This window comes from Mustela putorius, unplaced genomic scaffold, assembly GCF_011764305.1.
Source record: "Mustela putorius furo isolate JIRA1106 unplaced genomic scaffold, ASM1176430v1.1 tig00003845_pilon_pilon_pilon, whole genome shotgun sequence".
Lineage (NCBI taxonomy): Eukaryota > Metazoa > Chordata > Mammalia > Carnivora > Mustelidae > Mustela > Mustela putorius.
In genome coordinates this window covers 54,445,790-54,473,415 of record NW_025421998.1, presented here as the reverse complement: position 1 = coordinate 54,473,415, position 27,626 = coordinate 54,445,790, and the positions used below count along the sequence as shown (strand labels likewise).

Genomic DNA, 27,626 nt, shown 5'->3' with positions numbered 1-27,626 from the left:
TTGACTGGGTCGTCTAGGGGAAAGGATACATAAATACAACCAGAAAAATTTCATAGAATATTTGAGCTGGATTCAGTGACAAATGTATCCCATTCTTTCTTTAACTTTGTTAAAGATTGTAATGAATTGTGGAAGTAATTAAAACAGTCTTGGACACTTCCTGCCCTCTGCCCATACATACAAATCCATTCTACTCAACAAAAATCTGGTTGCTCTAAGCTTTGCTTCTCTGAATCAGACTTATGGCCGGCTTGGTAGCTGTTTTCCTCCTGTACAGCATGTATGAACCACTCAAAGAAGAGAGTTAAAGAGAAGCAAGGATTAGACCGAATGAGTTTTAGTCAATAAGTTTTTAATTTGCTAGTACTAAACATTATTTACAGCCCTCCTAAAAGGAATATAACTACCAGTACTTCAAATAAACTTTGCTAGTGTATACTGAAGTCCTCTAAACTGTGGGAAATAATTTTCTTTTTTTAGTGTTGATTTCTCTGTTTAATGGGTGGCTTATCTTGCCTTTTGGTGTGAAATATAAATTTTAAAGATTAAACTGTACTGAGCTAGTAAGTTAAATTCTTTCCCATTTTCTAAGGGAGTCTCTTGATTTTGTTTATCTGGTGAGTCTTCTAATTGACGGACTTAGATATGTACTACTATGGATTATTGATCAGTGTATTTGTTCCTGTGTATCTATAGTGAAACCCACCCCTCTCCTCACTACTAAGTCTGCCTTCCTGACCACCTAAACAGATTTCTTATAATCTTGTCCATTAAGGATACTCTTTGTGCAATTTGGGGATTAATTCTTCTGACTGATAAAGCTATATATTTATATTACATATAATATATTTATGTGTATATACTTAACACAGCGTATGCTACCTTGTCACCGTCCAATAAGTGACAGCTATTATATATTGTACACTAATAATGAACACACATACTCACAATAGATGCATAGTATTTTTTTTTCTTGTCTGTTTGCTACTACTACCAAGAGTTCTGTAGCATTGTCTTTTTTTAAAAATTTTATTTATTTATTTAACAGAGGGAGAGACAATGACACAGGGGACACAAGCAGGGGGAATGGGAGAGAAAGAAGCAGACATCCCACTCAGCAGGGAGCCTGACACAGGGCTCTATCTCAGGACTCTGAGATTGTGACCCAACTGGGAGGCAGACACTTAACTGACTGAGCCACCCAAGCACCCTCTAGAGCATATCTTATATTAGATCATTCCTTGTTGAAAAAACCTATAGTTGACTTTTCATTTCTTCTTATTTTAATTTGTAAACTTTTTTTTTTATGAAATCTAAATCTTATCTAAATCTTCTCCATCCTTTACAACCCAATTAAAATAATCTTTTATCTTCCAACTTGAGCACAGTTTTTATGTGTGGTATTCTTTTGAGGAAAGTGACAGAAGATTCAGAATTTGTTAAGCTCCTAGTTTCAAAAAACAGAAACACGAGAACAAAAAGTGCCCATTACTGTATAGGCAATTATTGTATTTTTCTTTTTTTCTCCTTACTTACCCATTTTCTGTTCACCTGAACTTCTCCTTAACTCCTCTCCTTACTACTTAAAAAGCAGAGCAGAAAAAGAAGAGGATTTCATATCTATGTCTGATTATTTCATATCTATGTCTGTTACCCAGGTGGATAGAAAGTAGAACTGGACCAAATTTTAAATATTTCTCAACATTTTCCCCCTTTTTTTCAGTTAGTTTTTACTTCCCAGTCTAATGATCTAGTAATAGTTAATCTATTTTTTTTTTTTTTCTGGTTTAGGTTCTGGTATATTCATGAGTCAATATTCTCTCCAGTTAGCCTCACTGGAATTGTGCCTTCTGATTATTTTGTGGCTTGTAATTCAAAGTATTTGGACAACAATCCCAAAAGTTTACTTTTAGGCTGGGAATGAGAACAGTGTCTTTTAACAGAGAATGAGAATCATGGCAAGAGTTTTTATCACTTAAAAATAGATACTTAGAACTTCTCCAAGAAATGTATTTACGAAATATGCCTTCCAAAGGATTTTTATTTTATTTATTTAATTTTATTATTTTAAAAAAGATTTTATTTATTTATTTGTCAGAGAGTACAAGCAGGCAGGGTGGCAGGCAGAGGCAGAGAGAGAAGCAGGCTCCCTGCTGAGCAAGGAACCCCATGTGGAGCTTAATCCCAGGACCCTGGGATCATAACCTGAGCTGAAGGCAGCTGCTTAACTGACTGAGCCACTCATGTGTTTCTTTTTATTTTATTTATTTTAAAGATTTTATTTATTCGTCAGAGAAAGAGAGAGCACAACAAAGGATTTTTATTTTAATGTGGTTTATGAGTTTGGGAAACATCTATATGTGACCAGAGGGTAAATTTAATACAGAAATAGGAGTTAAACCACTCAGCTACTCTTTGGTAGATTTGGGTCCCTGTGTTTTGAATTTGTAAAGCAAAATAGAGAACTTCAGAACTTCAGGATATTCCTCTGATGAACAGAGGAGTTGGGCATTCATGGGGCATTGATACTCTTACTTTGTTTTACATTTTATTTAAATTCAATGAAGGATCTCTGAGAAAAGAATATCCTTAAATAGATCAGAGAACTGAAGAGTAAATCAGAGAATTCTTGATTATTAAAAGGAATGGAGAAAAGAGGGTCAAGAGGTACTTTCATCAGTTAATGATGCAGCTGGATAGGACTAGATTATTTTGGGTCTCAGCTCAAAGGTCATTTACTTGAAGAGGCCTTCCATGACCATCATCTTTCTAAAGTAACACCTTCTCACCCCAGTTTATTTTCTTTTAACATTTATAACACTATAATTACCTGGTTGGTTCATTTGGTATCTAGTCTGTCAACTGCTGGAACTTCATGAGGTCAGGAACTTTGATGTTTTATTCAGAGTTCGGAGAAGTGCCTGGCGTATGGTAGAAACCTAGTAACTATTTGTTGAATGAATGAAAAATAGATGATCCCTTCCATTTCAGATTTATGATCCATTAAGTACAATTAAGATTAAAGGAAATTAAAAAAAAGATGAAAGGAAATAGTTCTGTTTTTGCTTTTTAAAAAAAGATTTTATTTATTTTTTTGACAGAGCACAAGTAGGCAGAGAGGCAGGCAGAGGGGTAGGGGGAAGCAGCCTCCTTACTGAGCAGAGAGCCCGATGTGGGGCTCAATCCCAGGACCCTGATATGACCTGAGTGGCCGAAGGTAGAGGCTTAACCCATTGAGCCACCAGGTGCCCCTGTTTTTGCTTTTTAAAAGTCTTACATTGATAAATGCAAAATTCCTGCAGTCAGTTGCCACAAATGTGTAAAGTTTTAGTAGTTACGAAAAACTAACTGCTGTGGTTTGTTTGTGTTCCCCCAAAATTCATATGTTGAAATGTTAATGCCTAATGTGATGGTATTAGGATGGTATTAGGAGGTGCTTTCATAGCCAAGAGATGCCACAAAGTTCCTTGTTTCTTCTGCCATTGAGAATACTATAACATTGTGTACTTCCAACGAACTCAGAAGAAAGAACCCTTTCCCAGTTTTTCTGTGAAAAACCAGGCAGCAAAAACACTTTGCTGTTGCCAGCCGGAGGCCTCTACAAACCCATCTGTGGTCATGTTTGTTAGTGTTATTGAAAGAGTGCTTAAATATTGGTTTGGCAGTTAAAGATAAATAATGATAACTTAAATGATATTTCTTTCTCTTTCACATAAAAGTCCAAGCTGGTAGATGGTCTGGGGGTAGATCGGCTCTGTGTCTAAGGTATTCAGGCTCCTTCTTGATTGAGATTCTGCCATTCCCTAGGATGTTCCTCTTCTCTGTATGGTGATGGATCACTATTTTTTAATCTACCTTCCATATCCTGCAAACAGGAGGAAAGAGAGAGTGGGAGGCATGAAACTGTTTTTTAAGGGAGCAACCTGGAAGTTGCACCATTTCAGCTAGCAAACTGTTGTCCAGAACTAGTTATATTGTCACCCTTAGATGGAAGGAAGGCCAGAAAATGTGATCTCTAATAGGTGGCCATTGTTCTCGTTAAAATTGGTTGGGGAGAGTGAAGGAGAGGGTACCTTACATATGTTATTAAGTGGAAGAAGGGAAAAAAATAGATGTTAGGGTATTGACCTCTTGTCACAGGTAATTTTTACCACAATCACATGATTATACTTGATGACATAGAGGAAGACCAGTTCCTAAAGGTAAGAGGGATAGAGGTGCTATTAATAGAAGACGCTGGTGACAGGAAAAAGTAACATCTATACCATGTATCTACAAATCAGCATATCAGAAACTTAGCATCTTCTAAAACAGTGTGTCTTATTTGTCCAAGTTCATTTAATACCACTGTCATCCAACCAGCTATCCAAACTAAATGTGGTAATAATGTTACACTCCTCTTGTTTCTTCAGTATCACCCCAAGATTATACTTCCTAGGTGGGAGTTTCTCCTTCTCCCCACAATTACTTGTTTAGTTCAGGTCACCTTCATCTCACTCATGGGATATTTTGACAGTCTGCTCTCCAGTTGCAGTGCCCTGTTCTGATGTAGCCTGAGTGATATTATTAAAAGACCAATCTGATCATGTCATTCCCTTGTTAAAACAACAAAACAAAAACTTTCAGTTGCTTTCCATTGCCTGCACGATGAAACCTCTCAAATTATAAGATATGCCATAAACTGACCCCTGTTATTTTCTAGTGTCTGAGCATTCTATCCTACCATTATTGTCTCAGTCTATTTGGTGTCATGCTGTTTTATTAGAAAACTTCACTGTTTTTGCCCACTCCTGTATTTTCACCAGGAAGCCTTCTCTGACCCTCTACTTCTTCCACTAGAGTTTGCCACTGTTTCCTTTTGCTACCTCTGTAACTTATTCATTGTAGGTATTTGTTTACTCTGCCGTCTCCATGACTAGATTGTGCATCCCTGAGGTAACTACATCTTTCATCTGTATTCCTAGTGTCTGACACATTATAAATCTCTAAAAATATTTATTGAATGAATAAATGAATTAATTGAAAAAATCCTATCTTTTATATATCGGTTCTCTGTTATTGACCATCATCCCTATCATAAAGGTATACAGGGTGTAAGAAAATGAAATTTTTCTGAGTTTCCTTTTTTAGATAATAGAGGAGTTTCTAGGCTAGTTTGGGAACAAACAAAATTCAAGTTGGTTTTATTTCATATATAGTTAATTTTTTTCCAGTTTTTATTTTAGGCATCTCAGGCTGCTATAACACATTACCGTAGGCTAGGTAGCTTAAACAGTAGATGTTTATATCTCACACTTTTTGCTGAGCAGTCTAAGATTAGGTGACCAGCATATCTGGTTCCTGGTGAAGGCCCTCTTCCTGGCTTACAGGAAACTGCCCTCCTCACTGTGTCATTCACATGGCAGAGAGTGAGTTCTGGTCTCTCTTCCTCTTTGACTAAGGGCACTAAACCCACCATGGAGACTCCCATCCTTGTGACCTCATTTAAACATAGTGGGCCACCACCAAATACCATCACACTGAAGTATTAGGGCTTTAGTATATGAACTTGGGGGAAAACACAAATATTTAATCCATAAATATCCCTGCTCCTTTTTGCTCTCTCTCTCTCTCTTTTTTCTTTTTTTAAGATTTTATTTATTTGACAGAAAGAGAGAGGTCACAAGTAGGCAGAGAGGGAGGAGGAAGCAGGCTCCATGCTGAGCAGAGAGCCCTATGAGGGTTTTCATCCCAGGACCCTGAGATCATGACCTGAACTGAAGGCAGAGGCTTAACCAACTGAACCATCCAGGCACCCCTCCTTTTAACTCTTGATTCAAAAGAGTTCTAAGATCTCCTCAATATCAAATTTTTATTTTTACTTCAAAGTTACTTTGAATTAATGATATTCTCGAGGGCCTGTTTTTGAAATGGTCTGTGGTATGCTTGAGAATGTTTAAATGAAGGCTTAGATTCAGTCTATTGACTAATAATATGTTAAGTGAAGGTTTATTATATCAACCACAAGACATTATGAGAAAACAGCTCTTTCCCAGTTTTATTAAAATTAAAAACTTATTATTTAAAAGCAGTGCATGTTGGTCATAGAAAATTTAGAAAATATATATAAAGAAGAAAATAAGTCTATAATCTCACTCTATGACTTTGTATATGATGTTTTTGTAGTGACAAACAGCATTCACCTATTTGTTTATTACAAAATGGGAGCGGGTTTCATGCCTTACTTTGTACAGTTTTTCTCCCGGTGCCATTTAAACAGTCTTTCAAAACATCATGTTTAATTGTTTCATAGTATTCCCTGAATTATTTATATAATTGGTCCTCTGTTTTGGACTTTAGGTGGGTTCCTATTTAATATAGTAAATGCACCTTAACATTTGTACTCCTTAAATATCCTTCACTGTAATAAGTACTTTAAATTTCAATTGTGTTCATGGTAGTTTCTTTTTTAAAAATTAGTAAGATCTATTGGTCTTTCTGTAGGACTCTACCTTTGATGTCATGCAAAGATATGTAATGATTTTCTTATGTTTTATTTCTTTTTAACATTAAAAATTTCAATCTATCTGAAATTTATTAATGATGTATTTTGAGAGACTTGAGTCTAATTTTAGAGTATTTTCTTGGAGGCTGCACTTTGTGTCAAGAACTTTGTCAGCAATAGAAGATCAGACCATAGATCTATTTATGATAATACCACAGTTCAGGTAATGGATTTTATGGTAACTAAAAATTTTTACTTATTCGATAAGACTAAAATTAGTGAGCCAATTCTGAGAATCTGGTTCACTTACTATGTAATAATATACCTCTAGCTTTATACATTCAACTCCTCCCCCTCCCCTGTTTCACTTGCTCAGGAAAATGTTACAGATGGATGTTCTGTTTGGAAAGATTCTATGTTTCATAGCTATTAGGTTTTTTATGAGAGCATACCTAGTACATTGTTGGCTTATAAATGTTAAAAAATAAATTACCAGAATTTTTACCAATTTTGCAAACATATTTTGTTTTTTCTAGAATCTGTGTTTGTGGCTATCCCCGACAACATGTAAGAAAATACAAAGGTATAAGTAGCAGGATACCAGTTTCTTCAGGATTCATGGTGCAGATGTTAACAGGGATTTATTTTGCCTTGTAAGTTTATTTAATATGCAAAGTCAATCTTTGATCTCTTTGAAAAAATCATAGTCTGTTGTTTTATTGTTATTATAAACTTACTGGATAGATAATCAGCATCTTTTTATGAAAGAATATGAATCAAGATCTTTTTTTTTTTAAGATTTTATTTATTCATCTGAAAAAGTGACAGAGATTGCAGGTAGGGCAAGGGGCAATGGGAGAGGGACAAGCAGACTCCCTGCTGAGCAGGAAGCCTGACACAGTGCTCAATCCCAGGACCCTGAAATCATGACCTGAGCCAAAGTCAGATACTTAACTGAGCCACCTGGGTGCCCCATATATGAATCTAGATCTTGATAATAGTTTTATTACTTAAAATATATCTCAATGTTCTAGAGAATTTGTAACCATCTATAAAACATTTTATCTTTCTTTATCTCAAGGACAGAATGAAAATTAGCAACACCCACATATACTCACAGTTTCTTTCTTCATTACTCTTTCTTTTTTGCTGTAATTTCCAAATAGTTTTTTTTTCCCAATGAAGACCTTTTTCCATTTCCAGAAATCTTAACTCTTGAAAAACATCTTAGGGCCTCTTTGATCACAAGTAGCTTATTATTACTATTAATTTCTAATATTAATGCTCAGTCTTACTTAATGCCTTGGATACTAGTATTTTTCTTTAAACCCTATTTTCTTCTACACATATCTTATTATACTTTGCCTTATATTCATTTGATACCTTAACTTTTCTTAGTAGATTATAAACTTCCTGACTGAAGGTAGAATTAATGATCTTTAGACTAAATACGGCCTGCTGCCAGGTTTCTTACAAGTTTTATTAACATACACTTATACCTGTTTACATAATGCCTATGGCTGATTTTGTGCTACCATGACAGAGATGAGTGGTTGCAAAAGAAATTGCATGGCCCAGAAGCCTGAAGTATTTATTGTCTAGCCCTTTAAGAAAAAGTTTATTGACCCTCATGTTAGGCCATTAGTATTGTCCCACAGCTCTTGGATGCTCTAATCTATTTTATTTTCTGTCTTTATTGCTTTGTGTTTCAGATTTAGTAATTTCTGTTGACCTATCTTCACATTCATTAATTCTTTTCTTGATGATGTTGAGTCTATTAATGAGTCCACTAGCAGGGTTCTTCATTTCTGTTACTGTGTGTTTTATTTCTAGTCTTTTCATTTGACTCTTTCTTATGGTTCCCATCTCTCTGCTGAAATCACCATCTGTTCATACATGTTTTCCATCTTTTCCACCTTTAGTATATTAATCATAGTTATTTTAACTTCCCTGGTAACTATACAATCTGAACCATTTCTGAATTTGGTTCTATTGTTGTCTCTTGACAATGGATTGTTTTCTTCTTGATTTTGTGTGCCTTGTAATATTTGATTGATTATCATTTTGTTCATGGATAGAGTAGTAGTGACTGAGGTAAATATTATTTATGCCTGGAAATGGCACATCTCTTTTCTTCCAGGCTTCTAGTGGAGTTATTATAGGCAAGAGTGAGCTGAGGTTGGATTTTGTTGTTGCTGAGGTTACCATCATGGCACCACCTATTTCAGATTCCTCTCCTGGTACCTGGAAGTTAGGGTGTAAGCTGGATTGTTGGAGCGGTTTTCTCAATGTTCTTGGTTTCTCCTCGCTTTTAGCTTTCCCTGTGTGTCTGCACCAAAGAAATGGTCTTTCTCCATGTTCTTTTCCCTCCTTCAGCAATAGAGTGCGGTTGCTTGTTTCTGAATGTGTACTGGCCTGGGTGGGGTGTTTGGGGGAAGTGGTAGTTCTCTGCTGTCCTCATCCAGCCTCAGTTATAAGCAGGACGTATGTCCCAGCATCTGAGGTTGGGGGAATGAGGTAGCTTTTCAGGGATCCTGTCTCTCCTCCAGTGGTAAGAGACCTCTAGTCTCCTGATCCTTTCCCACAGGTAGAGGTGTTTTGTTTTGTTCTTTTTTTTTTCTTTTTCCTTCCCTCACAGCTGCAGTAAATCTTCACCTCTGCCCTTGGGGTGAAAAGGTTTGCTGCTCTTTCCCCAAAGGCTTTAAAACTTTTGTTTCACATGAGAAAAAGGTCTGGCTGGATCTTCAGGCCTTTCTTACTCAGGTGGCCATTCTCCTTTACGCCTGAACTACCAAGAGCAACTTTCTTTGGTCCCTCGCCTTGCCCCCAGTTTCTCTTATGAGTGCCTAGAGGAGGTTTGTGGAAAAGAGCTTGTAAGTAAGTGTGAGCTCCCCTATGTATCTGCTCCTAGACTTTCTTTACACTCATGCTGGCCCACACTGGGCTTTTAGCAGTTTGTTTAAAAGTTTTGCTGAAGTCTTCTTTCCTGCTTGCATTGTGGTCTATCTCTCCTTAGAGGCATCTCTCTGCCCTTAGGTTTCAGGCTATGTGACTACCTTGTGATTTTAGTTCCTTGCTGAATTAATGGAAAGATATGATTTTATAGATTATCTGACTTTTTCTTATTTTTAGGGTGGGAACAATGCTCTTTCCATTTTTTAGGCCTCACTTGCACTCTTGATATAATTAATTTCTTTTCTTTTGTTGTTGTTGTTCTTGTCAGATGACTGAGCCACTATTTGTCCATTTTTATCATTTACCTAATTTCTAGAGTTTGGCCATATCTTTGAAAATTAATATACATACACACTTCCCCCCCAATATCTCTCTGGTATTTGCAGCATATATCATCTGTACTTCTAATGACTGTCAGAATGCAAAGAAGTTACTACTTAAGATACTGTAAGCCACAGTAGTTATAGATTCTCATGAAAACTGTGGGAGTTACAGAGTAATTTGACCATTAAATGTTCTGAACATTATTCTAAGGTATATAATTTATTATGCTCTGACTTGCTTTGAAAGTGTAAAATCCTTTGAGATTGCCTCACTTTTTTGCTATCTGATCTATAAATGGACATGTTCTTTAGAGAAGAAATATATACCTATAAAATTTTCCTTGCTATTAATATTAATAGGCTTTCAGATGCAATTGAAAGGAATTTAAAAAAATTTTAAAACATAAAAATATGTTTTTAAAGAGTGGAATGCTAAGCAATGTGCTAATGTTATCTATTACTTTACTCCTTAAAGAGTTTCTCATTGTATTTTCTTCAAATATATAGAATTAATTGAAAATAATTATACTTTATTTAATTTTGCAGTTATAATGGAGAATGGGATCTAGCTCAAAAAACACTGGATGATATTATATACAGAGCTCAGCTAGAATTATATCCAGAACCATTGTTGGTAGGTGCCTCACTTTTTAATGTAAATTTTATAATTTAAAATTTCTCAATTTAGAACTATAAATTGAGAAGTAGCCATTCATAGTGCATTAATGTCATTAAACTCAGTGATTCATGCTTCTGTTATACTAGGAAAATTTTATCCTTGAAAAGGTATTTATAATTTGAGAATTTCATTAAATTAACTTCTTGGATACTTTTAAATTTATAAGAATGTTTTCCTTAACATGCTAGAGCTACATTTATTAATTAGCATTTGGTGTTTGGAAACATAATTTCAATATTTTGAAATTTTAAATTTCATCATTTACATATTTTTTTAAAGATTTTATTTATTTATTAGAGAGACGGAGAGAGAGCACAAGCAGGCAGAGCAGCAGGCAGAGGGAGAAGCAGGCTCCCTGCTGAACAGGGAACCCGATGCAGGGCTTGATCCCAGGATTCTGGGATCATGACCTGATCCGAAGGCAGCCACTTAACCGACTGAGCCAACCAGGTGCCCCTACATATTATTTTTAACAATAGTTTCCTTCTGAGCTCTTACTCCTTATTCTAGAAGATTTATATTTCATCTCTTGAAATACCTTGGAGAAAATATTCTTCTTAAAAACAGTTAACATTTGGCATTTTGTTTTACATAAGCGTGTAACATATCTGTTAATACCAGTCTTAAACCATATATTTTTTTTCTTAGGTTGCTAATGCCATAAAAGCTTCACTGCCTCATGGTGCCATGAAATCTAATAAGGAGGGTGCAAGATGTATTCAAGTTGAAATCACACCAACTTCCTCTAGAATATCAAGAAATGCAGTAACCAGCATGTCAATAAGAGGTCATAGGTGGAAAAGACATGGTAAGAAATAAAAAAGTCTTCAAATTAGAGGATTGTTGATTCTATCACATTTTTGTCTTTACTTACAGTGCTATACTTTTTAATTTATTAAATAATATTGTGGTGGCATGGAAGAAAAAGCTGTTGGATCACCTTTAAGCCCTAAATTATTATCCACAAGTGATAAGCAGTAAGGCAAATATAGCCCCTTATGTTACATATATGAATGTAAATTTATTTAAACATTGTATTGGTTTTTAAATTTTATCTCAATAGAATAGGAGACCAGGAAAATGAATGTTAAAATTATTCACTCATGGGTTTCTATTCAAAACTATCTGCAAATATTCTTTAGTGTTTCTTCTCAGCAAACTCTTTGGCAAGTAAACTTGCATGTTGAAGTAGAACAACTGATAGGGACTTTGACATTTTCTTTTGTACTTCCTGGTTAAGAATGCCATCATATTGATGGCAACTCTGGCTAGGCCTTTCTATTTCCTCAATGTTAATTTTCTTCCAGGACTTTTGTTTTAATATTCCTCCTTGACTGCTTCATTTTATTACTGAAAAATTCTATGGTAAATTAATTTTATGTATCATGGCTTTCTCAATGCTTTCCCACTTCTCTCCCTTTTCTTATAATTTATTATTTTTATTTAATTCCTTATTCTTTTTATAACTCCCTTCCTACCTACAAGTTATTGTAGTGGCAAGAATCAGTGTAAGATTACTGTCATCTACCTCAGAAGGTAATCAATAGTAGGGTGAGAAGCAAAAGCCACTTGTTTGCCCCAAGCAAACACATATATTACTCTATTTTCTTGTAAACTGGTGAAATGTAGCTCCTTTTGGTATATTTGGTTTCCATTGTCTCTATGGTCTCTGCAGAGAAGATACCGAAGTGAGAAGAATATTATTCATGGTGAAAGAGAGAGTTGGTGATGAGAACATTGTTCCTACTTAGGAGTTCTAAGAGATAGTATGTATAAAGAATGATAATGGAAAATTCCAATTTAACCAATAATTGTTTTTAGTCTTATTTTTTAAAGTAGTATGATAATTCTTGAAATTTCTTTAGGAAGTAATAAAAGAGGTGGTAATGTTTGCCATTAGCAAGGCAAATGATGCTATGTTTTAAAACGTTCAGAGTCTAACCATACTTCAGTTTCTTTAGTGAAAATATGCTACTGAATGGGACTAGATTATAGGTCAAAAGTCATTTAATTAGTATGGTGGCATCCTAGAGATCAATCTTCTGTTTTGGCATTAAGAGTTGAAAATAGGCACAAAGGCAATGAACCAGATCATGTAGGTCACTGTGGCCATAATTGCTCCCAAACTACTACAGGAAATGCAAGAATGAATTTTAATTTCTTTCCCACATTTCCTTCTTGCTCCTTAGGTGACTATAGGGGGAATTAGAAAAAAATATATAGGTTATGCAGTTAAAAATGTGAAATATTGAAGTTCAATTAAATTCGTGTATGTGTGTGAGAGAAAGAGGTGTGTGTATGTATCCATGCATGCATTTAACAGAATAAGATGTTTACCCTGCAGTAAAATGGAAGCAATTTTCTAGAAGTAGTTTATAGGAATAAAGTTCAGAAATAAGACAAAAGACTACTCGAATATGTTGTATCTATTAGATTCTTACATATCTTCCAAATTTCATTTTGTCTGCCACTTGAGGGGTTGGTTCTATGTCTCAAGGCTATAGCCTCATTAAAGTAATCTTCCTTATCTTCCTTATCACCTATCCCCTGACACTCTCTCCAACCTTAAAACTGTAACACTTGGGCAATTCTGCGGTGACAAAAAAATCACAGATGAGGATTTAGAATAGAGTGAACTATAAAAAAAGGAAGTCAGGTTCATGTCTTGGAACAGAGGCAGAATATGGCGTATCTCCCTTTTATCCAATGACCAAAATGCTACTCTAAGATACTCACTTATCTCCACAGGTATGTTGCATTCTCCTTTTTTATGGTAGCCTTGGTTTTCCTTCCCAGAGCAGTATTTTTCACTGTTACCCTGTCCTGTTGAATTAAAAGCTACTGTTTTCCACCTTTCTAATCCTGTTTACTACTTTGAACACCTTATTATATTCTGAGCTAACCAGCATTGGCTTCTTGTGGGGAAGATAGGTAACTTTGTGATAGCTGTTAAATATATAGACAACAATCCCCAAGTTATAAATGGATTTTTAACTTTGTTTATATATAAATTATATTTATTCCATTTATATGTTCCTTATATAAATTTTAGCAAAATTTTATTAATACATTAAATTTTGCAGAAATAATGTTAAAGGGTTTGCAGATCCAGGGGGACCCACAAAAGCCTTTCACCTATAATGTTTCTGAAGCATAGGATGTAGGTTTAGTTTGAGTATGTGAAAACACATTTAGAGTTTCTTTATTTGATGATCCTCTACATTGTTTCCTGTTGCACCTATATCCTTACCACTCCCTTACTATACCAACCCTCCCAGGAGGAAGGATTTCTTCTCAGATGCTGAACTGTATCACACAGTAGGAACATGGAATATGCACCTTTAAGACTGTGGTAATAAGAGCTGGGGAAAGAGAAGGAACAAGAAACATGAACTTTAAGGAATATTCTTTTTATCCCCTTGTCTCTTTTTTTGTTATTGCCAGTTGCCAGGAAAGAAAAAAGCTATTTGTCTTTTTTTCTTTCCTTGGGTCTCTCTCCTTTTTCTTTTTTCTTATATTTATGTCTTTTTTAAGAATTGAGATATAATTGACATACATTATATTAGTTGTGGGCATACAACATAATTATTATATATATATTTATATTTATATATATAGCAAAATGATTACTACTCTAGAGTCTATCAAGTCTAGTTAACATCCATTGCCGCACAGTTACACATTTTTTTGTGTGTGATGAGAACTTTTAAGATCTACTCTGTTAGCAACTTTCTTTCTTTCTTTTTTTAAGGTTTTATTTGTTTAATTGACAGAAAGAGAGATCACAAGTAGGCAGAGAGGCAGGCAGGGGTTGGGGGAAGCAGGCTCCCTGCTGAGCAGAGAGCCCAATGTGGGGCTCGATCTCAGGACCCCGAGATCATGAAGGCAGAGTCTTAACCCACTGAGCCACCCAGGTGCCCCAGTTAGCAACTTTCAAATATACAGTATAGTATTATTAACTATAGTCACCTTATATCCTAACATTCCCAGGACGTACTTATTTTATAACTGGAGGTTTATACCTGTCGACTATCTTTACTATCTTTACCATTTTGCTTCCCACACCCTGCCCCCTACCCCTGCCTCTGGCAACCACTAACCTGTAGCCTGTATCTATGAGCTTGGTTTGTTTGTTTGTGTTCTACATATAAGTGAGATCTATGGAATTTGTCTTTTCACTTTCCTTAGCATAATGCACTCAAGGTCCATTTATTGCAAATGACAGGATTTCCTTCTTTTTTATGGCAGCATAATATGTCATTATATATATGGTGCATTTTCTTCATCCAACCATTGACAGACATTTAGGTTGCTTCCATATTTATGTCTATTTATTGCCTGTCTTCTTTTTTCTCCTTTTTCTAGCCTATCTGGGGAGAAAAGGGGAGGAGTAAAACAGGCTCTCACGAGCAGAACTTTCTTTTTTTGTTTACTTTCTTTCCATCTCTTTTTATTACTAAAGAATATAGATAATTAAGCCATATGAACATATTAGTATGTTTGCATATCTGATCACCCCAAATTACAAACACAATAAATGGAACAATTAACAATTATTGTGCTAACAAACACAGTAAATGGAACAATTAATCACATATATTCTTTTATTTGTAACAGAAAAAACTTGTTATCCTTATAGCAAAAACTAATTAATACTTTAGTGGTTTTAAAACTAATTTGGGGGGTGCTCAGTGGGTTAAAGCCTCTGCCTTTGGTTCAGGTCATGATCCCAGGGTTCTGGGATGGAGCCCTGCATCAGGCTCTCTGCTTGGCGGGGAGCCTGCTTCTACCCCTCTCTCTCTGCCTGCCTCTCTGCCTACTTGTGATCTCTGTCTGTCAAATATATAAATAAAATCTTTAAAAAAAAACATAAAACTAATTTAGAACAGTTTTTCTTTTTTTTTTTTTTAAGATTTTATTTATTTATTAGAGCTCACAAGCAGGCAGAGAGAAGGGCAGAGGCAGGCTTTCTGCTGAGCAGAGAGCCTGATTCAGGGCTCAGTCTCAGGACCCTGAGATCATGACCTGAGCTGAAGGCAGAGGCTTAACCCACTGAGCCTCCCAGGTACACCAGTTTTTATTTCTTACATTAAATTTTTTTTCTGAGGTCTTTTAGAATGTTGCGTATCCACCATTCTTTTCTTTAAGTTAAGAATTGTCCAAAATTTACATTTTAATAGAAAGTATTCTTTTGGAAAGTAAAAAAATTAATAGCTTTAACACTTCCACACATTTCAGAACATGTATTCCTTGCCATGGTCTTATTACTATTGAATAACAGCCCAGATTTCTAGGATTATATTTTGACCAGTTTAATTGCTTGGCCCTATATTTATTATATAATAATTGATAGTAGATTTATTTTTTAGAGCAGTTTTAGGCTCACAGCAAATTCGAATGTAAAGTACAATACTCATATACCTTCTGACCTCACCCCCCCAATACACACATATATCCTTCTCCACTATTAATACTCTGCACCAGAGTTATATTTGCAAAGCCCTGTAATTTTAATTTGAACCAGACAGTGTATCCTCATATCACTAAAGAGAATGGCTTTTAAAGAAAATTTGGTTTCTACTGAGATACTAATTTAGAGAGACATTTTGACAATTAGTATGTTTGCCTAATTTTCCCCACTTCTCACTTGATTATCGTAAGATTGTACTGACTTGGCTTAACTTAATGGTATGTCTTCAAACTTTTTAAACTTGAGTATAAATTTCTGAGGAAAGTGTAATGACTTTATGATTCCATGCCAATACAAATGGAAAATGAAATTATAGTGTAGGACTGTTGCTTTTGACTTTTAAGGATCATAATTTCAGAAATAGTAGTTTTATTTATATATTACTAATTATTTTAAGCATATCATGTTTCACTTAGCCTATATTTTTTAAACCTAGATATTCAGACCACCTAGAGATTGAAGGCTATTTAGAAGTCATAATTTGAAGGTAAAATGCAACTACGAAAGGATAATAGTAGAATAAATATTTTAAAAGGATTAAGTTAAGGAATGAGTAGGAGTGAGTAGGTTATGACCATAACAAGAATCAAAATGAAATTTCCAATAAGAAAAAGAAGATAAAATAATGAGATAATTTATTAATTTTTAAAATTAATAACAAAAATGCAATTCTATTAAACATTTCCTTTTAAAAATAAACAGAAATAGCTTAAAGGAAAACTTAAAGTATTTCTCTACAATTATGCTTCAGTTCTATAGTCATTCTTAAATTTTACTTCTAAAAGATATCTTCATCATCCACCATTTCACCTATAGCCCTTTTTAAAAAAATTTAATTTTTTCAATGTTCCAAGATTCATTGTTTATGCACCACACACAGTGCTCCATGCAATACATGCCCTCCTTAATACTCACCACAAGGCTCACCTGTCCCCCTACCTCCCAGCTCCAAAACCCTCAATTTGTTTCTCAGAGTCCACAATCTCTCATGGTTCATTTCCCCATCTGATTTCCCCCAATTCACATTTCCCTTCCTTCTCCTAATATCCTCCATATTATTCCTTATACTTCACAAGTAAGTGAAACCATATGATAATTCCCTTTCTCTGCTTGACATATTTCACTCAGCATAATCTCCTCCATTCCAGTCCATGTTGATATAAAAATTGGGTATTCATCCTTTCTGATGGAGGTGTGATGTTCCATTATATATATGGACCATATCTTCCTTTTTTTTTTTTTTTAAGATTTTTTATTTATTTGACAGAGAGAGAGAGAGATCACAAATAGGCAGAGAGGCAGGCAGACAGAGAGGGAGGAAGCAGGCTCTCCGCTGAGCGAGAGCCTGAGGTGGGGCTCGATCCCAGGACCCTGAAACCATGACCTGAGCCGAAGGCAGAGGCTTAGCCCACAGAGCCACCCAAGCACCCCTGGGCCATATCTTCTTTATCCATTCATCTGTTGAAGGGCATCTTGGCTCTTTCCACAGTTTGGTGATTGTGGCCATTGCTGCTATAAACACTGGGGTACAGATGGACCCTCTTTTCACTACATCTGTATCTTTGGGGTAAATACCCAGTAGTGCAATTGCAGAGTCATAGCAAAGCTCTATTTTTAATTTTTTAAGGAACCTCCACACTGTTTTCCGAAGTGGCTGCACCAACTTGCACTCCCACCAACAGTGTAAGAGGGTTCCCCTTTCTCCACATCCTCTCCAACACTTGTTGTTTACTGTCTTGTTAATTTTGGCCATGCCGACTGGTGTAAGGTGATACCTCAATGTGGTTTTGATTTGAATCTCCCTGATAGCCAATGACAATGAACATTTTTTCATGTGTCTGTTAGCCATTTGTATGTCTTCTGTGGAGAAGTGTCTGTTCATGTCCTCTGCCCATTTTTGACATGATTATCTGTTTTGTGTGTGTTGAGTTTGAGGTGTTCTTTATATATCTTGGATATCAGCCCTTTGTCTGTAGTGTCATTTGCGAATATCTTCTCCCATTCCGTGGGTTTCCTCTTTGTTTTGTTGACTCTTTCCTTTGCTGTGCAGAAGCTTTTGATCTTGATAAAGTCCCAGAAGTTCATTTTTGCTTTTGTTTCCTTTGCCTTTGGAGACACGTCTTGAAAGAAGTTGCTGTGGCCGATGTCCAAGAAGTTACTGCCTATGTTCTCCTCTAGGATATTGATAGATTCCTGCCTCACATTGAGGTCTTTTATCCATTTCAAGTTTATCTTTGTGTATAGTGTAAGAGAATGGTCGAGTTTCATTCTTCTATACATAGCCATCCACAATTTTCCAACACCATTTGTTGAAGAGACTGTCTTTTTTCCACTGGGTACTTTTTCCACCTTTGTTGAAGATTATTTGACTGTAGAGTTGCAGTTCCATACCTGGACTCTCTACTCTGTTCCACTGGTCTGTGTGACTGTTTTTGTGCCAGTTACCATGCTGTCTTGGTGATCACAGCTTTGTAGTAAAGCTTGAAATCAGGCAACTTATGTTTTCTTTTTCAACATTTCCTTAGTGATTCAGGGTCTCTTCTGTTTCCATGCAAATTTTAGGATTGTTTGTTCTAGCACTTTGAAAAATGCCGGTGGAATTTTGATTGGGATGGCATTGAAAGTATAGATTGCTCTGGGCAGTATAGACATTTTAACAACGTTTATTCTGATCCAAGGGCTTGAAATGCTTTTCTTTTTTTTGTGTGTGTCTTTTTCAATTTCTTTCATGAGTGCTCTGTAGTTCCTCGAGTACAGATCCTTTACCTCTTTGGGTAGGTTGAATGTCATAAGTCTTGAGATGGAACATTTATTTTTGCAAATCTGATTTTATGACTTACTGAGAAAACTATTAAGTTGAGAAACAAAATTGCTGATAGTTATAAAAGTATTTTGAAAAACACAGAAATCATAATTTTAAACTCAAATGTGGTGAACTTTAAAGAGTTGGCTATTGGAATTTCACATCTGCAAATAGAAATGTATAATACTTAGGTTTTTATTTTAAAAGTTGTCTTACTTGTTAAGGAAATTTAGAAAAAATATTTGGCAGTTTTATAAAAAGGTTTAAATGTTTTTAGTATCATTTTGAGAAGCTCCATTATTTTCAGATTCTAAAATGGTATTTGAGGAACAAATTTTCCTTTCCCAATATAAATAGTAAAACATTTGGACCAAAAATAAGCATTTCCTTCTGACCAAAGTTAGTATTGCATGAATTTTAACTGGCACTCTTGATATGGAGCTTTATAATCATGGAGGACAAAATAAAATAGGAAATATTAGATGACTCAAAGAAAAAGAACATATTAACCAGAGCTAAAATATCACATTGTCCATTCGATACCTTTAAGCATTAAACTAAAGAGGAAAGTCTCAGAATCCTGGCTTAGCCAACTTTAGAAGAAAATAAAACAAAACAAAAAACTAAGTTTATTTCTAGGTAAAATACTTTTCTACATAGAGAAGCAAAATATTTCAGAATTATTGATCCTACGAGACAAAAACACTTATTTATAAATTTTTGTGTTCTACATTTTTTATTAAGGAGACCTTATATTAAAGAGATTTTGCTATGATTAAAGAATTTATTATTTATTATTACTTATCATTGAGCACTACCCTTTCTCCTGCTCCCCAACTACCACCTTTGTAGGAGCATTTGTTACATGTTGCACACAGAAGAAGAAATAAGCTTTTGTAGATAGTTTTGGTCTTTCTGGCTTTGAAGATCTTTAATCATCGTGAAGGATGCCAGTGGGTCTGGCAGCATCCATATGTTGCAAATATCAAAGGCTTTTTGTTTTTATTTTTTTAAAAGATTTTATTTATTTGTTTGACAGATCACAAGTAGGCAGAGAGGCAGGCAGAGAGAGAGGGGGAAGAAGGCTTCCCATTGAGCAGAGGGCCCGATGGCAGGGCTTAATCCCAGGACCCTGAGATCATGACCTGAGCCTAAGGCAGAGGTTAACCCAGGCATGCCCCCCTCTTTTTTTTTTAACTTGAGACTTAATAAAGATGACGAAAGAAGTTGTTGAAAGTGACTGAATCCACCTCAGTAAGAACTGTTTCGTTTTTTATATACACAACAAATGCGAAAGACTTGACTGATCTTTACTTAAGGAAACTGGGAATAGCTTCTAACCAATATGTATTATAAATAAAACATTCTAGTCCATACTGTGTTTTACTTTGTGCCCAGGTTGCTATTTTCTTACTTGTAAAGTCTACTTCTGGCTTCAGGACTTGTGTTTTTAAGTCCTAGTATTTGTTAATGTCCTTGCTCAGAGTGCAGCCCTTTAACTTTGGGGGGTCCTTATTTTGTGTTCCTGTGGCAGCTCTGATTTCCTCTAATCTGCCTTGCAAATTACTGGCCCAGGCTATAGATTGTTTAGAGTGCTGTTGTTTTTTTCCAACCCAGGACACACTTCATGTTCATTATTTTGTATTACACAAATATGACTTCTGTTGCTAAGAAATGCTAATAACATACACACAGTTTGTGTACCTGTCATTGGCTGCCCATTGCAATCAGAGCAAAAGCCAAGCGCCATACTTTGGCATAGGTGGCCCTAATGATATGATATCTTGCCTATCACTTTTACCCCCCTTGAAGACCTCTCTCACCTTTCCTTCTAACTTTCAACATACTGAGCTGTTTCCATTTTAGAAGCTTTGTCCTAGCAACTTGAGATAATTAAGCTGAGGTTTGAATGATGAGAAAGTGGCAGTGTCTTCCACATCATTGTGTCTTCTTCCACATCATTGTGTAGCCAGTACTTTATCACCATTTAGATCGCAGCTGAAATGTCCCTTCCTCAAAGAGGTCTCCCCAGACTACCCATCTAAAGTAGACTTTTCCCTTACCATGCTTCTTACTCTTTCCCATTATACTTATTTACTTCATTGCATTTTGCACTGTCTGAAATTTTGTTGTTTCTTTAATTTCCATACTGCTGTGTAAGCTCCATGAGGGCAGGTTCTATGTCTGTCTGGTTGGCAGTTGTATCCCCAAGCACCTAAAACACTACCTGGCATATAATAGGTGCTCAATAAATAGGAGTTAAATGCATGAGTGAGGGAATGAATGATAAAGAAATTTATAATATAGACTGAGCAATTCATTCCTTCTTTTTTTTGAAAAACAATGTAACAAACATGATAGTAAACTGGGTAGAGGGGTATTCACTTATAATCCCAGTACTTAAAGAATTATCATTTTATAGATTTTTCCTATTTGTGTATCTATTTTTCATACATGTACTGTACTTGAAATTTTTGATGTGTTTTTTTTTTTTTGGTTAATGTTGTCAAACATTTTCCTAAATTCTCCCAGTAAGTCCAGTTGTTTTAAAGGCTATCTAGTACCACATTGAGTTGATATTCCATTGTTTAACCATTTCCTTAATATGCCAAATAATTTGTTTCTAACTTTTTGCTATTATAGATAATACTGCAATGAATAGCTTAATGAATATAGATAGCATTTTTCTTCCACTGAATAGGATAAACTATAAACATAAACTGGCTGGATTAAAAGGTATGAAGTTGTTCAGATATATTATGACATTTTAAATATTTATACCTTATAAATTGTAAAGGAATGTGTATCACTTTCTTTTAGAGTTTACTCAAATACTTCTCATAATGTCAGAATTGTATGATGCACACATTTAAGGATTAGATTAATTTTTTAAAGCTTTGGCTTATTTTATTAATTTCATAAAGGAATTTTTAAGTACCTTGTATCATAATTTATTCCTTTAGATTTACCAAGGAGTCTGAGCTCAGAGCTATGTAAATTCTATGAATAAATAAATTATTCCTATATTAAGTTTCACTTTTAGTAAATAAGGTAGCCATAAAAAGAAAAAAAAACTATAGCTAGAATAAGGAATTTCATGAGTGATGTAATAGAACAGATAATTGGGATTATAAAATTACATATGAGGGAAATCATAACTTTTCATGGTGAGTTTTAATGATATTTGCAATTTTTTTTACCTTTTTTGTTTTCTCAAAGCCAGAAGAAATTTTATAGGGAGAAATGATTTGAGTGCCTTTGAGAACCAATTTGGAAATGTCTATTAAAAAAGTATTCTTTAACTCTCCTAATTTCTCTGTGTGGAGAGAAGGTTACCTGTTTATAGAGGTCACACAAATAAAATACTCTCTGAGACGTTTCTCTTTGGACCTTTTTTGAACTTTTCGAATTGTTTGAAGTCAAATGTAAGTATTGTTTTTTATAGGTATAGAACAACCATGACATCTCTTGCATATATTTAAGTTCAAGGGTTTTGAACAGGTTCTATTTTCTATTTATATCCCCTTATAGTATCTCCTCTATAATTTTCTTTTTAAAAAAAAAAAAGATTTTATTTGTTTATTTGACAGAGAGAGAGATCACAAGGAGGCAGAGAGACAGGCAGAAAGAGACGGGGGAAGCGGGCTCCCTGCTCAGCAAAGAGCCCGATAAGGGGGCTCAATCCCAGGACCTTGAGATCATGAGCTGAACACGGGGGCTTAACCCACTGAGCCACCCAGGTGCCCCTCCTCTATAGTTTTCTTAAAGAAAGATTAACTTTTTCTCTTTAGCTATGTTATCCAGAGGATAGCAAAATAAAAGAACTGTAGATTTAAACATACATATGGCATTATTAAGCATTATATATATATGGCATTATTAAGCATTTTATGAAATCTGCATGTAGAGATGGGTATTTCACTTTTCCAAAACAAAGAGACTTTATTTTCTCTGCCATCTAAAAATTATTATTAGCATAAGCTCGATATTATTTTTTCCTTTTTACCTTGTCAGGTAACACATTCCCAGATTACCTTTCTCATGTCTTCTCCATGTTTTCTTTTTCTTTTTTTTTTTTTTTTTAAAGATTTTATTTATTTATTTGTCAGAGAGAGCGAGCGAGAGCAAGCACAGGCAGACAGAGTGGAAGGCAGAGTCAGAGGGAGAAGCAGGCTCCCTGCGGAGCAAGGAGCCCGATGTGGGACTCGATCCCAGGACGCTGGGATCATGACCTGAGCCGAAGGCAGCTGCTTAACCAACTGAGCCACCCAGGCGTCCCTTCTCCATGTTTTCTCACTTTCATTTATTTTAATAATTTTACCATGTAACAGGAAATTCATTTACTTTATCAGACAAATATTTGTTGGGCACCTACTCTATGCAAACAACTTTTTCAGATATTAGGTATGTAAAAATGGCCAAAAAATCCATGCTCTTGTGGAACTTACACATCCAGTGGATAAGATAGAGAAATAATTATAGTTTAGAGAGTGATAAGTGCTAAGAAGAGACAAGGTAGAGAAGGGAATTTATGAAATATATTTTTTAAAGATTTTATTTATTTATTTGACAGAGATCACAAGTAGGCAGAGAGGCAGGCATAGAGAGAGAGAAGGAAGCAGGCTCCCCAGAGAGCAGAGAGCCTGATGTGGGGCTCCATACCAGGATCCTGAGACCATGACCTGAGCTGAAGGCAGAGGCTTAACCCACTGAGCCACCCAGGCGCCCCAGGAATTTATGAAATACTGAGGATATGGACACTTGTTGGGGGATGATCAGAGAAGGTTTCACTGAGAGGGAAATTTTTAAGAAAAAAACTGAAAGAAGTAAGAAGGTGAGCCATGTAGGTAGCTATGTGGGGAAGAGCATTCTAGTCCTAGGGAATAGCAAGACCAGTAAGAAGGTGTGTGCAGGAAGATTGGGTCATATATACGGGAAGAAGTTGAAGAAATAATAGAAACCAAGATCATGTAACAAATGTTTGAGTTATATAGTTATCTTTATTCTGTAATTTTCATATTCATTCTTTCTAGCTCTATACAGAATCATGTTTTCTTTTTATAAATTTACCTTAATAGCTTAAAAACTTGCCATTTTTACCATTTTCAAGTGGTAACATACACAAATTACTCAAAAATTTGTGCTTGTGAAAAGAAACACAATCTCATTTTTCTACTTGCCATTTATTTTAATAATTTTTTAAAAATTTAATATCATTGTTTTGGGGGCTGCAGATGTTGACTAGTATCCCAGTACATGTGACTGGCAAATCCCATTGCCTAGTGCTACTTTATATAATATTCTTCTTGTCATTTTCTTAAAAAATGTTCATCATTGCAACACTATTTTAAATTAATAATTTTCAATGGTGTCTTTTAAAAGCTAAACCTAATTAAAAAAAATAAAAAATACTAACCTTGAGAGTTATTGACCTGTTTAAGTTTTCTTGGAGACCTTTATCTGCTCTTGCTCTCTATTCAGCCAAAATAAATTATTTGCTTTCTATGAAAAGACCAGGCATCTAAGCAAATAAGTTAAACCTAATGGAAGGAAGTCAGATTTAACTCAAAGGACTTTAATGAATTGAAGAGTTTGACTTTGTAATGTTAAGTTAGAATTTTAATAAGATTTAATAAGAATTTGTAAGGTTAAGTTAGAATTTAATAAGTTAGAATGGACATTTGAAGTCTAAAGAATTTGCTGTTTAGTTCACCCACTGAATAGTTGTAACTCTTTCTGAACTTCAGTTTCCTTGTCTGTAAATGGGAGTCAAATTGCTTACTTCAGAGAATGTAATTTAAGAATATATATGAATGCTTAAAAAAAACTGTTTAGTACCATTCAGTGTAAGTAGTGTTGCTTTTTATTTTATTAGGCCATCTATGCTTACCTTTTATGTTCTTTGGCTTTGCTATGTGTGGATAATTTCCACAGCTTATAATTTTTTTTGGACTGGATGGTCCCTTTTAATAGATCTTTTTTGAAACTGCTTCTATAGGTAAATGGACAAGGCTTGCTTGTCACCCAGCAATGTGGTGGTGATTTTACTCTCAGTTCCAGCAGCCTCTGGCATTTATCTCAGTTAGATATTTACTTGCCCTCACTCTGAAGACATCTGTTAGCAAGGGGAAGTCTGCTTTGTTAGAACTTTTTAATCGCATTAAACCTCTATTAGAGGTGATACCACCGAATCAACATCCTTTGGCCTATTTAGGAAGTAAACATTTCACTTAAAGAAACTTCGGTCAAAAGTTTATGAAGCATGAGAGACTATGGACTCTGAAAAACAATCCGAGGGGTTTTAAGTGGTGGGAAGGTGGGAAGTTGGGGGAGCCAGGTGGTGGGCATTAGAGGGGGCACGGATTGCATGGAGCACTGGGTGTGGTACAAAAACAATGAATACGGTTATGCTGAAAATAAATAAAAAATAAATTTAAAAAATTACAGTTAAGTAACAACAACAACAAGTTTATGAAGCACTAAGTAAATGGGAAATTACTGTACCAGCACATTGACCCACCAACCCAGGGCAATGTGAAGCTTTCAGGGCCCCCTGAAGTGCATATTGCTGCTAGGTATGGAGTACCCAGGGCATTCATAATAACTTTTGCTTTAAGTTTTCAAAAGTTGAAAGAATTTGAATAGAGCAGTGGTTCCCAAACTTTGCTGCACATTAGTCACTGGGAGCTTTTAAAAATCCTGATGTCTAGGTCATACCTCATACTAATTAAATCATAATGTCTAGGGTGAGAGCCAGGTATCAATAGTTCTTCAAGGTTCCCAGGTGATACCAATGTGTAGCAAAGCTTTAGGAATATGTGGCTCTGGCCTTTATTCTTTTGCTACCTATTACTGTTTCACATGCTTAGCATAATGAGTGAGAGCTTGAAAATCCTATCATGAGAAACACTTGAAAGTAGTAGGTAATGTCTGTCAAGCAGATTTGTGTTCTACATTTTTTGAGACGTATACTGTTTTACATAGTCTTATGTTGTTTTGAACTTTAATTTTCATTGCTGACCCATAGTAGATGTATTTATGTTATTTTTCCCATTTATTACAGCTATTTCCTTGACAACTTTAAATAAAACCATGCTTTGTGGCTTAAGATACAGAATAAAATATCTACAAGTATTAACTAGTTAGGAGTTTCATTCCTTTGTTTTGATTATAATAGCTGCTTTCAGAATAAAAGACCAACAGCCAAATTGTTTTCCAAGTCCATTTTTATTTTTCTCCAGTTTAGTAATAAACTGTTATAAGCTGGCCTAAATTTATGGTATGATTATGAATCTGAAGGAATAGATTATTTAGTTGTGTCACAGCTGCATTAATATTTCCTAATATACACAATGATTGGTGTGTGAGATAGAAACTGTACTTGCAGCATTACTAACTGTGATATTATGAGTGAATAATCATTTTCCCAAGATGGCACTTGATTAAGCCAGCCTCAGTATAATCTAATAAAAAAATCAAATTATAAGTGTGCAAGGAGAGTTCCTAAGTGTCTTGATTCCTACTGTTGACAGGATTTAGAGTTTTGGCTGTACATCCTGGAACATTTGCCCAAGGTTTGACCTAAGTTCAAATGGCCACAGTGTTATCTTAAAAACAATAGAAATTCTATTATGATTTGCAAAAAAATTTCTGTTTCATGGTCCATGTCAAATATGTGTGTGAAAAAATGCAGAACATGAATTGATGCTGTGAGTTTTTTCATTGTCATTTAAAATTAAAGAATATCACCCTACCATCTCCAATGTTGTCAGAGCAATGTAAATTATGGAAATTTCTACAGTGCAGATATTTGGCTTAATTCATAACATTCAGTCATCCAGTTTTTGTTTTGGATCTTTTGTTTTTCTTGTTTTGCATTTTTATTTTGTTTTGTTTTCAGCCATCATTTTGTCTTATCATCTTCAATTCTAGAGCAACCTGACAACAGTAATGATACTACTGAATTGGGCATCCTTGTCATTCCTGAGATTAGTGTCACAAATGTGGCCGGAGAGAGAACCGGGAATGGGGAAAAAGGCAGAACACTAGGAGAGATTGATGCTCAGCATATACAGGGTGTGCAGGAAACAGCCACAGATCCTAGAACTGAGAGCAAAGGCTTGCCAGAGATCAGGAGGCAAAAATCTGTAAGAAAAATGATGGAGGATGGAATAAACTCACCTGGCAGAGTGCAGTTTTAGCAGAGCACTTTCTAGCTGCCCTCTAAGGTATCTCATGGCAAAGGGCCACTGCTGCATGTCTTAAGCCACAGTTGCACAGTCACAAAAAATTTGCATGTCATCTAATAATCAGAATGCATGAATTATGCACCACAATTTCTCAATGATCTAATGCTCTTTGGAATGGTCATACCTGTATTTTCTCTGAGTAAATTGTTATGAAAACTAAGGCAGAAAATTACTTCCAAAATAATTTTCTGCTTATGTTTTGAGATCTGAAATTATTTTTTTATCTTTGCATTTTTGCCATCCTTGATTTGAAGGATAATGTATATAGAATTTTAACAAGTTTGAGCTCATGATATATATGTTCAGTTTTTTTAATCTAAGTAAAATAATCTAGAATGTAATATGCAACCTTTAAAAAATATTTAAAATATCTTTATACCATTTTTTTTTTAAGTTACTCAGTAAGAGCTTTGCTACTGGGGGAGAGTTTACCCCTGGTTTTTCTGTGTGGTATTTTTCCTAATTATTTCTGATCTTTTGCATGAATAGTAAGAGAACTCTTTCTAAAAACACGGGTTGGGGGGGTGGTTTATGGCATGCTTTTTGTTTAATATACTCTAAATTACTCTTAGTTACAATGAACTATTTTTTCTATTTTATAGAATGTTTTGATTTATCCATTAATTTTGGTCTATAATCTGTTGCTTTATGTAATTATGCTAA

At 35.1% G+C, this 27,626-nt stretch overlaps 1 protein-coding gene across 7 annotated transcripts in view; it reads left to right on the top strand.

Annotated features, from left to right (window-relative positions):
* Positions 1-27,626, top strand: part of FAM126A (family with sequence similarity 126 member A) — a 128,350-nt gene that overhangs the window by 66,661 nt on the left and 34,063 nt on the right. For 5 of the 7 annotated variants that reach the window (XM_013051669.2, XM_004743351.3, XM_004743349.3 and 2 more), the window contains 3 exons: positions 7,021-7,137; positions 10,309-10,396; positions 11,090-11,249. In XM_013051669.2, coding sequence (XP_012907123.1) covers positions 7,021-7,137; positions 10,309-10,396; positions 11,090-11,249 — 365 coding nt within the window. Of the gene's footprint in view, positions 1-7,020; positions 7,138-10,308; positions 10,397-11,089; positions 11,250-26,614; positions 26,943-27,626 lie in introns of those variants that run through there. The other 2 variants (XM_013051668.2, XM_013051670.2) reach the window with 2 other exon arrangements.